The sequence below is a fragment of the Saccopteryx bilineata genome, chromosome 5 (assembly GCF_036850765.1).
Source record: "Saccopteryx bilineata isolate mSacBil1 chromosome 5, mSacBil1_pri_phased_curated, whole genome shotgun sequence".
NCBI classification, from domain to species: Eukaryota; Metazoa; Chordata; class Mammalia; order Chiroptera; family Emballonuridae; genus Saccopteryx; species Saccopteryx bilineata.
In genome coordinates this window covers 37,668,375-37,686,464 of record NC_089494.1, presented here as the reverse complement: position 1 = coordinate 37,686,464, position 18,090 = coordinate 37,668,375, and the positions used below count along the sequence as shown (strand labels likewise).

The 18,090-nt window shown below is 37.3% G+C and overlaps 1 protein-coding gene across 1 annotated transcript in view; it reads left to right on the top strand.

Annotated features, from left to right (window-relative positions):
* The window catches only part of PLCL1 (phospholipase C like 1 (inactive)), a 387,263-nt gene extending 373,226 nt beyond the window's left edge, over positions 1–14,037 (top strand). Inside the window, exon 6 of the mRNA XM_066280316.1 lies at positions 12,390–14,037. Within this exon, the coding sequence (XP_066136413.1) occupies positions 12,390–12,572 (183 nt within the window). The 3' untranslated portion in view covers positions 12,573–14,037. The remainder of the gene's footprint in view (positions 1–12,389) is intronic.
* The last annotated feature ends 4,053 nt before the right edge of the window (positions 14,038–18,090 follow it).

Here is an 18,090-nt window from a genome sequence, read left to right as displayed (position 1 = left end):
TCTCTTTTACATGTAAATGAATCCATATTAAGTCAATACAGGTATCTTCCAACTTCATTATGGTTTTCTGTGTGCTTGCCTGACATTTATTTATTGCCATACATATTCTTTTATTTGAAATGATTAGTCTTTTATTTTTCCTTATGTTATTGCTAGGATACTATAGTTACTAAATTTTTAATGATGTATATAAATAACTAAGTTATATTATTTATGACTTTCATTTTAGGATAACAAAACATTACAAAATATTTGATTTAAAGGATTTTGGTTTAAATAGGGTTGAGAACCGTAGGTCAAAGATAAAGTCTGGTATGTGGTAAATGCTTAAATATTTGATAAGTAGAGGAAGGTTCAAGTTCTCACTGATAGCTAGCTAAAGGAGAACACCATTGTTTCTAAATCAAAGGGAGGAGGTGGGTGTGTCTCAGCTCACATATACATAACTTAGAACAATGTTTTAGAGGGCCAACAAATGAGAATTGGAGATGTTAAATTTCATACTTTAAAAAATTTTTTTTTCATTTTATTCAATTTATTGGGGTGACACTGATTAACAAATTATACAGGTTTCAAGTACACAATTTCACAACGCATCATCTCTACACTGTATTGTGTGTTCACCACCCCAAGTCTAGTCTCCGTTCATTATCATTTATCCCCTGATACCCTCCTCCACTTCCCCCTTGGGCCCCCCTCAATTGCCACACTGTTGTTCTTGTCCATGAATTATTTCTTTTTTCTTTTTTGCTCAGTTTCTTTAGCTCCACACTCAGTTCCCCAACACTCCCTGCCCCACAACAGTGTCAGCCTGCTCTCTATGAGTCTGTCTCTATTTCCCTTCCTTCCTCAAACACAGGCAGACAGGAAGAGAGATGAGAAGCACCAACTCATAATTGCGGCACCTTACTTGTTAATTGATTGATTGCTTTCTCGCATATGACATATGACTTGACAGGAATGGGGCGGGGGGGTGGCTCCAGCTGAGCCAGCAACCTTGGGCTCAAGCCAGTGACCATGGGGGTCATATCTATGATCCCACACTCAAGCCAGAGAATCTGCGCTCAAGCTGGTGAACTCGTGCTCAAAGCCAGATGAGCACATGCTGTAGCTGGTGACCTTGGGGCTTTGAACCTAGGTCCTTAGTGTCTCAAGCTGAACTCTATCCACTGTGCCACTTTCTGGTCAGGCATCTACAATACTACTTGATTGTTAACTATAGTCAATGTGCTATACATTAGCTCTCCTATTATTCATTTTATAATTAGAAGTTTGTATCCTTTTAACCACCTTCACGCATTTTCCCCAGTCCCCTGCCCTTCCCAACCACTAGTCTATGCTATTTTTGAGTTTTGGTTTTTTTTTTTAGATTTCACATGTAAGTGATATCATCCAGTTTTGTCTTTCCCTGACTTATTTTAGTGCTCTCAAAATTCATCTATGTTGTTGAAAATGGTAAGATTAGCTTCTCTCTCATATATATGTATAACAACTTTTAATATATATAATATTAAAGATGTATATATATTAAAGATATATATTAAATAAGATGTTTTATGTATAAAGAAAATATAAGATATATATACAGAGCATGGGCAAAGGTAGGTTTACAATGTGAGTATGCGAAACACAAAGTTTACTTTTGTATTATTTATTAATTATTTTATCATTTACTTGTATTATGTGTCTTCTTCTTATTGTTATTATTTTGTATCTTACTTATAATTTATCTTTTAGGTAATAATGACTGGTAAGTTAACCTATTTTTGCCCACCCTTGTATATGCATATATTTTGTATCTTTTTTATCTATTTGTCTGTTTGACAAACACTTAGATTGTTTCCATGTCTTGGGTATTGTAAATTATACTGCAGTGAACATGGGCATCTTTTTGGGATCCTGATTTCATTTCTTTTGGATATATACCAAGATGTATAATTGCTGAATATTTAGTTCTGTTTTTAATTTTTTGAGGAATCTCCATACTAATTTATATAGTGGCTGCACCAAATTACGTTCCCACCAACAGTGCACCAGGGCCTTCTTTCCTCTACATCTTTGCCAGGCTTGTTAATTGCGTCTTTGTTTGATAATAGGCATCCTAACAGGTTAGAGGTGGTTTGATATTTTATTGTGGTTTTGATTTGCATTCATCTGATGGTTAGAGGTGTTGAACACCTTTTCATGTACCTGTTAGCCATTTATATTTCTTCTTCAGAAAAATTTCTATTCATGGAATTTGGCTTATTTTTTAAATTGAATTATTTTTTTTTATTTTTTGAGTTGTTATATAAGTATCATGTATTTGGAATATTGACCTCTTATCAGATATATGCTTTGCAAATATGTTCTCCCATTCTGTAGGTTGCTCTTTCATCTTGTCAATTTTTTCTTTTGCTGTGAAGAAGTTTTTTAGTTTGATGTAGTCCCATTTGTTTATTATTGCTTTTATTGCTTGTACTTCTGTTGTCATATTCAAAGAAAATAATTGCCAATATCAATGTCAAAGAGGGTTTTCCCTAAGTTTTTTGTTAGAAGTTTTATGATTTCAGGACTTACATTTAAGTCTTTAATTCATTTTGAGATATTTTTTGTGAGTGGTATACTATAAGGGTGTAATTTTTATCATTTACATGTGAATATCCAGTTTTTCTAGCACCATTTATTGTAAAGACTGTCTTTTCCTCATTAAATATTCTTGGCTCAAATATTAGTTGACCATGTACACATGAGTTTATTGCTAGGCTCTCAGTTCTGTTCCATTTGTATTTGTCTTTATACCAGTGCCATATTGTTTTGATTTCTGTAGCTTTATAATATAGTTTGAAATCAGGCAGTGTAATGTCTCTAGCTTTGTTCTTTTTTCCTCAGGATTGCTTTGGCTAGTTCAGGTTTTTGTGATTCCATATAAGTATTAGGGTTGTTTTTCCTTCTGTGAAAAATGTTATTGGAATCTTGATAGGACTTCTATTGAAATATAGACTTGGGGTAGGATGGACATTTTAGTAATACTAATTCTTTTGATTGATGAACATAAAGTATATTACCATTTTTTGTGTCTCCTTCAATCTTTTTCATCAATAATCTTGTTTTGAGTGCATAGACCTTTCATTTCCTTGGTTAAATTTATTCCTAAGTTATTTTTTATTTTTGATGTTTTAATTGGAATTAAAATTTTTTTTTCTGATAGTTAATTGTTAGTGTACAGAAACACAATTGATTTTTTGCATGTTGATTTTGTATCCTACAGATTTACTGAATTTATTTGTTCTAACAGTTTTTGGGTGGAGTCTTTCAGGCTTTCTATATGTAAGATCAAGTTATCTATAATCAGAAACAATTTTACTTCTTCCCTCTGATCTGGATTTATTTTATTTTTTCTACCTAATTGTTCTGGTCAGGACTTCCAAAACCATGTTAAATAGAAATAGTAAGAGGGGGCACCCTTGTCTTGTTCTAGATTTTAGGTGGCAAGTTTTCAGCTTTTCACCATCGAGTACATTGCCTATGGGCTTTTACTCTATGGCTTGTATTATGTTGAGATATATTCTTTCTATACTTAATTTGTTGAGTTTTTATTGTAAAATAATGTTGAATTTTATCCATGATTTTTATGCATCTATTGAGATGATTATATGATATTTTTCTTTCATTTTATCAGTGTTATAATTACATTATTATTATTAGTGAGTAGTACTTAAATAATGTTAAATGACTATTTATATATAGCATTCTATATATACAAGGATACAAAAAGGGTCTCTTCTATATTAAAAATTACTTTTTAAAAGCATGGTTAATACATAGATTTTCTATTTATGACACAGTTATCATTTTGAAATAGATAGGGTTCTTTATTCCTTCAACTTTCAAGTTAATCAAGAATTTTTGATGAGAAAGATATTGTAACAATGTAGGATGTTAGTTGAGAAAGAGATGTTGAGCCTAACCAGGCAGTGGCGCAGTGGATTGAGCATTGGACTGGGATGCAGAAGACCCAGGTTTCAAATTCTGAGGTTGGCCAGCTTGAGCAGGGGCTCATCCGGCTTGAGCGTGGAATCAGAGACATGAACCCATGGTTGCTGGCTTGAGGCCAAGGTCACTGGCTTGATCAAGGGGTCACTCGCTTTGCTGTAGCACCCTGGTCAAGGCACATATGAGAAAGCAATTGAAGAACAACTAAGATGCCGCAACAAAGAACTGATGCTTCTCATCTCTCTCCCTTCCTGTCTGTCTGTCTCTATCTGTCCCTCTCTCTGTCTCTGTCACACACACACACACACACACACACACAGTGTTGAAAAAGATCTTATTTGTCAGGTCTTTAAATCATATGCTTTCAAATTTAACTTTGAATATAATTTTCATTTTGTTGAGTTTTAACAGAGTATAATGTCAATATTTTATCGGCTTTTATATGGTCATGCTTACTGAACATGTCATTTTGTTTTATTTTGCAATGTTGCTTTCTCTTTGGTGGTAAATTATTCTTAAATTTTTTTTAATATCTTCTATATTTTATAAATTATTTTTCCTTCAGTACTAATTTATCAGGTATTATTAGGAAGACTTATTTATTTTTTGTTTCCATCGTCTTCAGAAACATTTGATTCATTGGATTTATGACCAATACTAAAATATCAGTCACATAACTAATTTGAAAACTGAACTTTATATAAAATTACAGAAGCTAATGATTCAAGTGGACATAAAAACAAAATAATATAATGTTATTATCTAATAAAGTCTTGAAAAGCAGTGTTTAATTTGTTTTGAGTTCAGAATTTCAGAAGAGTAACATAAAAAGCTTCATTAAGCCAACACCCTCAGACCAGAGCAACTTTACAATTTTCATCCATATTTCTAGAATGTTCATAGATTAAAATTCAACTTTGTAAGTAGTGAGTAAATGCTGTTCACATATTTGGTTTCCAGGATGTTGAAAAATAATAAATCTGAGTGTTTATTACTAAATGCAAAGGAAATTTCTATTTTTTGTGCAATTAAGGTATTTAGTACATTATCCCCTAATGACTGCTCCTCTGTGCCCTACAACTTGTTAATATGTACCTTGTGTACATTCCTTGCATGGCTAAGTTTTCCTTCTGGAGAGCAAGAATTCCAGGCTATCTTTGCATAGTTTTATCCAATGATCCAGAAATGTAACATTTCAAAAGAAATACATCTGTCATGACATCAACACATTTTTTACCTATTTTAATTTTTTAAATAAAAGACATTGTAATAGTTGTTTTTATGTCTTCAGAGTAACATATTTAATCCCTTTATGTAATACAGACATTCCCCAAAGGCATGGTTTTTGAACTAGTAAGATGGCAATAATGCACAGCCCCCCCAGAGTATGGTCTTGTCCACCAAATAATGGCTAGAAAAACTAAAGAGCTACTAATTCCATCGTGCTGTCGTGGCCTGTTATACTGTAGCATTACCTTCTGGTGGCTCTAGCTGTGGATGTGGACTCTCAGATGGAAAGAATGTCAGGTGAATCAATCTGTCATTGAGTATGTGCTGAGAAATACCCACACAAGTGTGCTTGGAGACAGAGCTGCGTTTGTTTATGTGTGCAGTTGTGTATGTGAGGATCTCTCCATTCCCAGAGTCTATTTAGCTGCTTTAAATATTTGTGGTGTGCTCTGAGACAGCCCACACATTTTCTTCACACATGACAAGGACATTAGTGAAGATGTTCTCTAGCTCTTCCGTGCACTGACATCATGAGGGGTATTGCAGTTCATGGGAAAAATGGGTGTGAAGGAACCATGGATGTCTTTTGTAAGCTACTCTACCAGATTGTAGCCAAAACTGTTTTCAAACACAGGGGGAAACTGCATTTCTTGGTAAAAACAGGAATAACAAAAGTCCTAAATATCTCTGATAGAAAATAAAACGTATTACTAATAGATAACTTAGAATACCAGCCTCTTTTATGGTTGTGAGATAATGAGATAACGCATGCCAACAGGTTTGCACTGAGTACATTGTGTTCAATAAATGTTAGCTTCTATTTAGTGTTGTAATTGTATTTTATTTTAAGTCATAAATTTATTAGTAGTAATAAAAATGGTGGTGGTATTGTATAGCAGCCCCATTTACAATCTAAATTGCATCAGATATTTTTTGATTTCTAGATCATGTATTTTAATTGCAGTTTAATGCAGTTGGAAGAATTTGGTTATGAATGCTTAATGTCTCTTTAAAAATAATTAATCATTGCTGGGTTTTTTGTGTGTGTGTTTGTGACAGAGACTGAGAGAGACAGAGAGAGGGACAGACAGACAGGAAGGGAGAGAGATGAGAAACATCAATTCTTTGTTGTGGCACCTTATTTGTTCACTGATTGCTTGCTCATATGTGCTTTGACCAGGGGACTGCAGCAGAGCAAGTGACCTCTTGCTCAAGCCAGTGACCTTGGGCTCAAGCTGGCGAGCCTTGTTCAAACCAGATGAGCTCACGTTCAAGCTGGCAACTTTAGGGTTTTGAACCTGGGTCCTCTGTGTTCCAGTTTGATGCTCTATCCACTTTTTCACTTCCTGGTCAGGCTAATCATTGCTGATTTTTAATTTTAAATCATGATAGTGATCTCTTTATGGTTTTCTATAATTCCAAATGTTATTTTTTTAAATGTGGTGGGATTTCCATGAACTTTTACACTCAGAAACCAAATAATTGGAGAGGCGAAACTGATGATCATTGCTCTTGAGACTGTTGCTCCTGTTGTCACATCAGCGTCACTCTGCCTGAGAGGCCTTCCATTACTCTTACTTTCCTTTGGGTTAAAGAAGTCTTTCTCATTTTTTTCCCAGAAGCATCCCTTCTACCAGAGAGAGAAAAACTACAAATTCCCATCAAATTACCATTGTACCGAAACATCAGTAGCAACTTGAACCTTCTTCCAGGTTGAGGTGTGATCAAATTGTACATTCATTTTACATTCCAGACCATGACAATCGTGGACTTGTTTTAGTATCCAAGGGGGATTTCAATTTATATTCCACCTAGTAAAATTAAATCTTTTAGAAACACTCAGTTATAACCGGACCAGGTGGTGGTGCAGTGGATAGAGCATCAACTTGGGACGCTGAGGATCCAGATTCAAAGCTCTGAGGTTTCTGGCTTGAGCTCAGACTCATCAGCTTGAGCTAGCTTGAATGTGGGATCATAGACACACATGACCCCATGGTCACTGTTGTGAGCCCAAGGTCAGTGGCTTGAGCAGTGGGTCACAGGTTCAGCTGGTGCCCCCTGTCAAGGCACATATGAGAAAGAAATCAATGAGCAACTAAAGTGCCATAACTTCAAGTTGATGCTTCTCAGCTTTCTCTCTCTTTCTGTCTATCTTTGTGTCTGTCTCTCTCTCTAAAAAATAAAAATAAAAATACCTTGTTATAATACTCCTTAAATGCATACTACACACAAATACTTGTAAACAGCTTAGCTGATCTGAATACCTAATACATCTTGTGAAAAATGATTCAAAGGAAAGCAATGTTTTCAGGGAGGAGATACAGTATAAGCTGGCTAGTTAGAAGGAGTCTGAGAAATATAACAGAGTAGAGAGGGATGCTAGTTGGTCAGGGAAATCACTGCAAAAAAAATGGGATAAAGCACTAAAAAGGAACGCCAGGATAGGAGATTGTTAACAATAAACTTGACTCTCAGCAGTGTGTTTTAGGATTAGTTTTTTTCTGGTTCTGAGGCATTAAACAAGAGGAATCAAGAAGTTGATTCCTTGAATCACAAAATATTCAATAGAAAGATGACCCCCTATTTAAAAAAAAAACAGAAAACAAAATTTTTACATAAATGTTTCAATGTAAACTCTTCTTAACTTAGCCTTTCATTTTGTTCTTCTATTAGTTAACAGTTTAATTTCTCTTCCTTTGTTTTTCTGCCCATATCGTTCAGCCAGGACATGTTGTCTCCTGGTGATCAGGAGATGATGCGGTTGTGTTCTGTGCACTGGCACAAACAATTTTCTCCAATGGGCCATTGTTTCCTTGAGAGATTGTCTTGTGTTTAGGAGAACTGGCACTGTCTGGCATTTAGGCCGGGATGCCGCCTCTCAGACTGATGAGATGACATTCCGACTGACTAATGAGACATGTTTTATAACTTGCTGTAGGAAAAAGATGTGAGAGCATTCTGCATGAGCTAGTAGTATCAAGCTTGACATTTTTGCATGTTTCACTGTTCTTTTGAGATGAAAGAAGATGCCAATTTTGTTTTTGTTAATGCTTTTAAAGTTCTTGACATGATATACTATATAGGTGAATATTATAGAATTGTACCACTGAAGCCTATGTAATTTTATTAATCTATGTCATCCCAATAAATTCAATTTAAAAAAAGGGAATAAAATTTCAAAACTGAAAAAAAAAAAAGAAGTTCTGAAAAGTAATACTCTGAAAATAAGTGTTGGTATAATTTCTTTATTAATACAATTTGGATTTTTTTAAAGTATCTTTCCATTTGTAAAAATAGTAGCAATCACCATCTCTCTAAATAGGCTCTTGTAGATGCATTTTAAACAAGTTAGTAAAATTTAAATGAAAATATGCACAGTCCAAGATATTTATTTTAATAGACTATGTTAAGGGCTTTTTCATATTACCTTCTAGCACAGTTTACTTTGGTTATTTAAATCACAAATTAGCTTTTCAACATATTTTCTTTAATTTTCACAACTCTGAAGAACGCAGAGTTGTGCCTTCTTCTACTTTCTTCTACTTTCATTTTCACAAAAGAAACCATGGCCCAGGAAGAAACTGTTTGAGCCAAAAGCAAAACTAATCTGTCTGACTTTTGTTCCTCCCAGTGTGTTGTTGGTGCACCTCGTTTTCCTGACTCTCTAGATTCATCTGAGTTCTGTCAGACTATGTACCACGTGGGTAATGATTTTCTTTTTATCTGTGTTGTTTCCCTGGGTAACAATGAACAGGAGGCTGAAATGTGCTTTGTAGAGAGTGCACGATATGCGTTGAAGAGATGCCGTATCATATCCTGCTTGAGACTACAGACTCTGGAGCCAACGCGGGACTTCACCGAAACCCCAGCCCTCCCACTGACCAGCTGCATGACCTGGGAAGGGTGACCGCTCTGGGCCTCTTTTTTTTTTTTTTTTCATCCATAAACTGAGAATAATAGAAGTGCCAATCTCATAGGGATGTTGTGACAAGTAAATGAATGAACATATATGTAAAGCACAAAGAAGAAAGAGTGCCCTCACTGAGTAACTTTATATGTTGTATTCTCACTACTTATGAATTGCATTTTCAAAGTGGATATGACTTTGTTTTTCAATGTCCAGAGGGACTCATTATGTCTACGCTGTTAAGAACTGACTCCCCAAATTCTGCTGGTGTAGTGAATGTTCTCCTTTTAGATAATCTATATATGACAGAATATTCGTTCTCTAGTCTTTATTCTTAAATTATAAACATGGTGTATGTAATAGGGTACTGACCTACGAGACAGAAGACCTGGACTTCAGTCCCAGCTCTGTCGTTTGCCACCTGTGACCCTGGGTAATCTCACCAAGGTCAGCTTCTTTTCTCCTCACGAGAAAGCTAGCTAGGCTATACAGCTTCCACATCTACTCTGAAGTCCCATTCTATGATTAGGTTGGATAATTGGGTTGTTTAACCAAAATATTAGGCAAAGCCATACTTATTCATCCTATTTTGTTAATGGTTATTAGAAGGATTTAAACTATTAATATATAAGATTAATTGACATGTGCCTATATAGATTTTTTTTTTTTTGTATTTCTCTGAAGCTGGAAACGGGGAGAGACAGTCAGACAGACTCCCGCATGCGCCCGACTGGGATCCACCCGGCACGCCCACCAGGGGGCGACGCTCTGCCCACCAGGGGGCGATGCTTTGCCCCCCCGGGGCGTCGCTCTGTCGCGACCAGAGCCACTCTAGCGCCTGGGGCAGAGGCCAAGGAGCCATCCCCAGCACCCGGGCCATCTTTGCTCCAATGGAGCCTTGGCTGCAGGAGGGGAAGAGAGAGACAGAGAGGAAGGAGAGGGGGAGGGGTGGAGAAGCAGATGGGCGCTTCTCCTGTGTGCCCTGGCTGGGAATTGAACTCAGGATTTCTGCACGCCAGGCCGACGCTCTACCACTGAGCCAACCGGCCAGGGCCTGCCTGTATAGATTTTTGAGGAATGATATGTATATATTCTGAGGCATTGTGTGTGTGTGTCTGTGTGACAGAGACAGAGAGAGACAGTAAGAGGGACAGATAGGAAGAGACAGACAGGAAGGGAGAGAGATGAGAAGCATCAACTCTTTGTTGCAGCACCTTAGTTGTTCATTGATTGCTTTCTCCTATGTGCCTTGACCGGGGGCTCCAGCAGACAGAGTGATCCCTTGCTCAAGCCAGCAACCTTGGGCTCAAGCTGGTGAGTCTTGCTCAAACCAGATGAGCCCGCGCTCAAAACAGTGACCTCAGGGTTTTGAATCTGGATCCTCTGTGTCCCAGTCCGATGCTCTGTCCACTGTGCCACTGCCTTGTCAGGCCTGAGGCATTTTTTAAAATACAAGCTTTTTCATACATCTTAAGGAAAAAGCATCCATCAAATTAAAGAAATAAAACAGAGTATCATGAAGTACCTTGCATAAAATAGCTGACATCCCTTCCCTGGGTCTCTACTTTGTAGAGGAACCCTCCAACAATTGTAATAACCTCTGTATCACAGTCAGGCATTGCCCTGAGAATGGAGAGGGGAGAGAGAAAGAACAAAATGCTTTCTCTTTTGTCTGTACACATGGTCCAGTGTGCCCTGACTTACTCTTTAGGCCCCTGGGCCTGCATCAGTGTAAGCACTTGATCATTATAAGAATGAAATAAAATAAAAAATAAAAATATTGGGGGAAGAGATTTCTCAGACTCTGATGTAGTTGACAGCTGATGATTTCCCATGATCCTCAGTTTACTTTTTGTTTTGATTGACAGGTGGACCTCTGGAGTCTCTTTTTCTCTGTCAGTAAGATAGAAACATTGCCCTTGGGATGATGAAAAAGACAGAGGAATGTGGATAACTAATAATTTATCAAAGGATAGATTGTAAGAATAACCCAGTATATTAAAAAAAAAGTTAACCAAGGATAAAGGCCTATGATTTACTTTATAGAAGATATTTTGCTTTGCAAGCTCTTGTACACTGAATGGCTGATTTAATTTTCCTTTTATTTTTTATTTATTTTTTGTATTTTTCTGAAGTGAGATTTGGGGAGGCAGGGAGTCAGACTCCTGCATGCGCCTGACCAGGGTCCACCCAGCAAGCCACTAGGGGGCGATGCTCTGCCCATCTGGGGCATTGCTCCGTTGCAAATGGAGCCATTCTAGCACCTGAGGCAGAGGCCATGGAGCCATCTTCAGTGCCCAGGCCAACTCTGCTTCAATGGAGCCATGGCTGCAGTAGGGGAAGAGAGAGATAGAGAGAAAGGAGAAGGGGAAGGGTGGAGAAGCAGATGGGCACTTCTCCTGTGTGCCCTGGTTGGGACTTGAACCCGGAACTTCCACAAGCTGGGCGGATGCTCTACCACTGACCCAACAGGTCAGGGCCTAATTTTCCTTTGTGTGTGTGTGTGTGTGTGTGTGTGTGAGAGAGAGAGAGAGAGAGAGAGAGAGAGAGAGAGAGACACACACACATGAAGGGAGAGAGATGAGAAGCATCAACTTGCAGTTGCTACATTTTAGTTGTTCATTGATTGCTTCTCATAGATGCCTTGATGGGGGGGGGGGCTCAAGCTGAGCCAGTGACCCCTTGCTCAAGCCAGTGGCCTTGGGCTCAAGCCGGCAACCTTGGGCTTCAAGCCAGTGACCTTTGGCCTTAAGCCAGTGACCATGGGATCATGTTGATGATCCCACACTCAAGCCGGCAACCGTGTGCTCAAGCTGAGGAGCCCACGCTCAAGCTAGGGAGCCTGCATTCAAGCTGGAGACCTCTGGATTTTGAACCTGGCACCTCAGTGTCCCAGGTCAGCACTCTCTCCACTGTGACACCAGGCTAATTTTTCATTCTTGAAGGTGGAGTTGCAGTAGTGTGTGAAGTCTCAGATCATGGTGATGGAAAGGCTGATGTCCTTGTCACATTCACAGGAGGGTCTCCCTGAGGGTTGTTCCCGACAACAGGAATCTCAAGGAGCTGCCGGCAACCACAGTGCTGATTGGGAAAACTCTGGTTGACATACTGGACTTAAAGAGCAAAGAACCTCAATAATGCTCAACTAGAACCCTGGGGTAAATCCTGGAAAGCTGAGTTCTTGGGTCTGGGTTCGTTTCCTCACTGAGCAATAGTCACCCAGGATGTGCTCGGCCCTTAACTTTCTTCTTTCGTGTATATTTCTACCTGTTTGTAGGGCCAAGGAGATCTGTTGAAGAATGCAAAGAATGAAGCTCTAGAAAACATGAAGCAGATCCAGCTGGCGTGCCTGTCCTGTGGACTGAGTAAAGCCCCCAGCAGCAGTGCCGAGGCCAAGAGCAAGCGTGGCCTGGAAGCCATAGAGGAGAAGGAGAGTGGTGAGGAGAATGGCAAGCTCTGACCCTGAGCAGCATCACCGTGGCCGCCCATCCTTTCTGTAGAAGACTGTTTTTCTTTTTCTTTCTGGTTTTCTTTCTTTCAGCTTTTTAGACATTCACAAAATGATGCCATCTAGGGGATGTTGAACATAAATATTTTCACAATGTCAGTATTTTAATGTAGTTAATTTATCTAAGTTAAAATGTTTAGTAGCAGTGTTTTAAATTCTGAGATGTGTGTATATACCCAAGAATATATATATATAGGTAGAAGTCTGTGTGTGTGTGTCTCTGTCTCAGGAAGAGACAGAGATATAGATAGAGACAGAGAGAAAATAAAACCCAGAGAGAGAGATTGAGATCCTATTAAAATCTATTCTGTATTTTAGTATTCATTTAGTAAGTTATTAATGTATCACTTTAGGGAAAATTTGTTAATCTAAAATTCTAAAGAGCACTCACTAGAACCAGTTGCTGTGTTTAACTTTACTTCTCTACCTTTGTCATTTAAATTAGAGATGTTAACATGGCTTATTATTGAAGGAAGCCAAATTTACCAATGCATAGATGTCTTGATAGATTAAATATAGAGTAGAAAAATTCCTAACAATTACAGTAGAAATAAAAGTGAATGAAAGAGCACAAATGATCAGAATTTCTGGAAAGATCAGAAAAATAATTTCTTCAGTTAGTAAAATTTTCAAAATATTTATTAAATAAAAACAATTCTTAGAAAGTTTTATGTAGTTGTTTACTAATCTGATCATTAGTGAATTTATATCCACTGATGTGGTACTCTGAAACACAGTAAGAGCTCTTCTGTAATTAGGATTTTGATGTGACATTATTATTTAGTTACAAAATTTCAAGGTTGAGATTTCTAGGAAGATCTCATTCTTCCAAACTGAGAGTCTGTCATTCATTTTCTATAGTGGACATGGGCAGCTAGAGGTCTTGGATTTGATGACATTTAATTTAGAGTACTAAATTTAAACTTAATGACATTGTTTAAACAATACCACATTATTGTGTTGAGCTGATATAAATTCTGTGGGTCAGATAACATCGTCCTGATGATTTACGAACTAATTGATTAAAAAATGTCTATGGTATGATTTTAACATAAGCAGAAAAATACAAAAAAGAAGCAAATGACTAATTAGGGTACATTTATAATTGCATCTAGATCATTTTTGCCCTAATATTTTCATAAAGTTCTTGAGTGTGATATGTTTGTTACCTCCAACAGAACTAAATGTTCTATGGTTATGAAAATATATTTATTTGAAACATTGCTTTTATTTTGAAAAGCTTCTTAATTAATTTGATTAACAAATATGCTAATTTGGGGTAACCTAGGGAAGATAATTGTTGAAATTTTGCAAATATAAACATCTTCTATAGCTACTGTGTTAAGTTATTTCTGACTTCTTAACACTATTATGTTCATGTTGCACATTACTGAAAGAGTAAAGATATGAAACAACACTTTTATTGTTCTTTTTATTGTGAATTAATTAAAAAGGGAATAATAATGAAAATGGGTTCTTATATAAAAATATTTTAAAGGGTATGATATATACATGGACCAGATATGATGAAATTTCTCCTTGGATTTAACACGGGCACTTGGGAGGAAACACGAACTCATTTTAGTAGGTCTCCAAATGGTTCTACAATAGCTGGAAAATATTTCTTTCCTTTTCATTATACTCAACTTGCAGGGTAGAAGGAATGACGGAATCATGTAGTTAAGGCCCTGTGATGAAAAGGAGGTGACAGAAACAAAACCCACTTTACATCATCCATTTGGTTGGTTTCAGCTATCAACCTCTTCATCTCCCTGAATTCCACTTGAAGAAATCTGTGTCTTTATTGGTGATACAGAGAGCAGTGAAGAGAAGATAAAGGTGGCAAGCTCTCAACAAATATTTATTTCTTGACTTGAGAGTCAAATCTAATCCTAGTTTATTTCATTTGTCCTGGAGCCCCACTCATAATTAGGACTTACCCAAATATTCCTCAGAACATGATATGATTCCACCTCAGCTGACGCTACTTCTGGCAGTGGATTGTCAGCCTTCCCCTGCTTCCTTGCATTGGGTATTATTTCTAGATAAAGGGTGAGCTCTTAAATTTAATTGTCTAAATAAAAATAAATTAATTATAAAAAAACAAAAGGGTGAGGCTTGGGGCGGAGAATAGCTTTAGATGCTGAGAGTGAAGAAGTTGCAGCAGAGAACATCCTTATAATGGTCTTGCCTTTGGATGGAATAGCAAAAACAAACAACACTTTTTACGTTATTACATTCCAAGAGTGTCTGTCTCCCTTCCAGAGTTGAACTGCAGTAGAAAAATTCCCCTCTACACTTAGCTTTTCGCAATGCCAAGAAGGTAGTGTGGTAGATATTGATTATTTTTTGTTTATTAATTTTTAAATTACCAAGGGGATTTGGGACAGAGATGGAAAGTATTATTACTGGAATTTTATAAAAGAAAAAGCCCAAGGCCACTGACATAGTAAATGGAAGACTTGACTTTGAATTCTGGTTTCTCTGATGGTATGTACAAGAATATTTATTTAGTAATTTTGATTTTTAATTTAGTTCTCAAAATTTTAAACTAAACTATTAACTCTTTTATAACCACATATAAAAAGAACTTTATTATATTTTCTGATAAGCAAATATTAATGATTAATATAAAAATTCAAAAATATAGAAATATTAAAAAATAAGTCACCTACTATTAGTATTTAGATTTATACCCTCTCAGACACTGTTTATACATACATGTGAATTGTGCTTCCATTTTAACAAAAATGAGATCATATTATATAAACTGTTTTTAACAAGCTTTTTATAATAAAATCAATACATGCATCTTGGGTATCTTCCTATTCTACACACACATACACACTGGAGTTTTACAAATCATGTATTTATTTGGCCTCTGAATCTTTTAAAAATTCTGAAATAACACTGGGAAATAATTTTTTTCATTTTCTGATGCATGAAGTTTTAGAACTTTCTATATATTTCTGCATCGCTGATTCCAAATCTGAAATCCATTTTTTGGTGCATGCTCTAGTTTTTTGTGTTTTTTTTTTCTGAAGCTGGAAACGGGGAGGCAGTCAGACAGACTCCTGCATGCGCCCGACCAGGATCCACCCGGCACGCCCACCAGGGGGCGATGCTTTGCCTGTCCGGGGTGTCACTCTGTTGCGACCAAAGCCACTCTAGTGCCTGAGGCAGAGGCCATGGAGCCATCCTCAGTGCCCAGGCCATCTTTGCTCCAATGGAGCCTCGGCTGCGGGAGAGGAAGAGAGAGACAGAGAGGAAGGAGAGGGGGAGGGGTGGAGAAGCAGATGGGCGCTTCTCCTGTGTGCCCTGGCCGGGAATCGAACCCGGGACTTCCGCACGCCAGGCCGATGCTCTACCACTGAGCCAATCGGCCAGGGCCCATGCTCTAGTTTTTATGCAATCTTAATTTCTTTTTGTTACAGTTAATGGCATGCATTGGTTTTTAAATTGGAGTTAAAGGGCAAATACTCTTGGATTGAACATACCACAAGGCAATTAATGTTTTACAAACATCACTTTTACATAATTAGTTGTTTTTAAATGTAAAAAATTATTATCTGATAAAAACACCCTCTTATTTTGTTTTAAGATGGAATCATGGCTTCTTCGAGTAGGCGTAAATGTAAGAATAGTCCTGACACCTTCAGTTATATATGTGGCTGTTACACACTTCAACATCAAAGGCACAATATTTCATCATTTGTGGCACGTGCATATATTGCCTATTTTCAAGTTCCCCTAGGCGATCAGGACAAGAGTTGGGCTCCTCATATTGTGTGTCATAATAGTGAGGAAATGCTTTGTGACTGGACTGAAGGAAAACACAAAGGAGTGCCTTTTGCTATTCCCATGGTTTGCCGTGAATCTAAGGACCACAGCAGTGACTGTTGTTTCTGTCTGATCCATACAAAGGGCATCGGCAAGAAAAAACGGCATATGATTGCATATCCTAATATTCCTTCAGCAATACGACCTATCCCACACTCTGAGACACTCCCGGTTCCAGTTTTCAATGGTTTTATTTCTTCTAAGGACGAAGAAAGTGAACATGGTGATTAAGTGTATTTTAATAAGATGCATGAGGAAATGGTTGTAGAATCTGAAGGGTCTTCTGATGCCAAGCAGTCATTAACCCCTCAGCAGTTTAGCCAACCCGAATTGAATGACTTAGTAAGAGATTGGGCTAATCAAAGAAAGCAGCTGAGTTATTAGACTCCAGGCTTCAAGAAAAGAATGTACTTCACCAGTCAGCTAAAGTATTCCATTTCAGGAAGCGTGAACCAACTTTTGTGGACTTTTTTCCGAAGACAAACACTTTGTTTACTATGATGATATTAGTAGTCTTCTCAGCCAGCTAGGTGCTACTATTACTTACAGTCCAACAGCATGGAGACTATTTTTTGACAGCTCTAAACAGAGTCTGAAATGTGTTCTACACAACGGTAATGTTTATGCAGTGGTTCCAATTGGTTATTCAACTCATCTACGAGAAGATTATAATGACATAAAAATTATCCTCAACTTTCTGAAGTATGAGGAGCATAACTGGATCATTTGTGTGGATCTTAAAATGGTAGATTTCCTGCTAAGACAACAGAGAGGTTTCACAAAGTATCCTTGCTTTCTGTGTTTGTGGGACAGCCGAGCTTGGGAGAAACACTGGACACAGAAAGAGTAGCCGAAACATGAAGCTCTGGAAGTAGGGATGCAAAATATTGTGAATGAACCTGTAGTTATCAAGACAGGCTCATTTTTCCCCCACTTCTCATCAAAGTTGGCTTCATGAAGCAGTTTGTTCAGGCTTTGAATAGAAAAAAGTGAATGCTTTCAACATATTCTTTCTGCTTTTCCTGCCTTGTCTTTCGAGAAGATAAAAGCAGGTGTATTCGATGGACCTCAAATTCGAACCCTCATACGTGATGAAGAATTTTCCAGGAAGAGGAATAAGGAGGAGAAAGCAGCATGGCAGTCTTTTGTTGCAGTTACAAAGAACTTCCTTGGCAACAAAAAAGCAGAAAACTATGAGCTTCTGGTTCAAAGGATGCTGTTGGCTTTCCATGACATTGGATGTAACATGAGCGTTAAGATTCACTTCCTGAACAGTCACCTTGATAAGTTTCCTGAAAACCTTGGAGCTATTAGTGATGAGCAGACTACTGCTGGAGCATTCAACGAGATTGTCCTCAACAAGTACACAAACGCAAGAGCTACAAATGCAAATTTTTGCTTGAATAGAATTTAAATAAGTTTTGCGCAGATTTTATGATTAAAATAAGTGTTTTAATAGTTCTATTTCGAAATTGTAGACAAATTCTGGTGCAATCATATCTTTTAGTGTATTAGTTTATTTACTGCATTGTATTGATAAATTATTATATTTTCGCAAAGATGATGCCCAAGAAGACATTCTACTTCATTATGTTAAACTAAATGTTGAAAATTTTACAATAAGATGAAA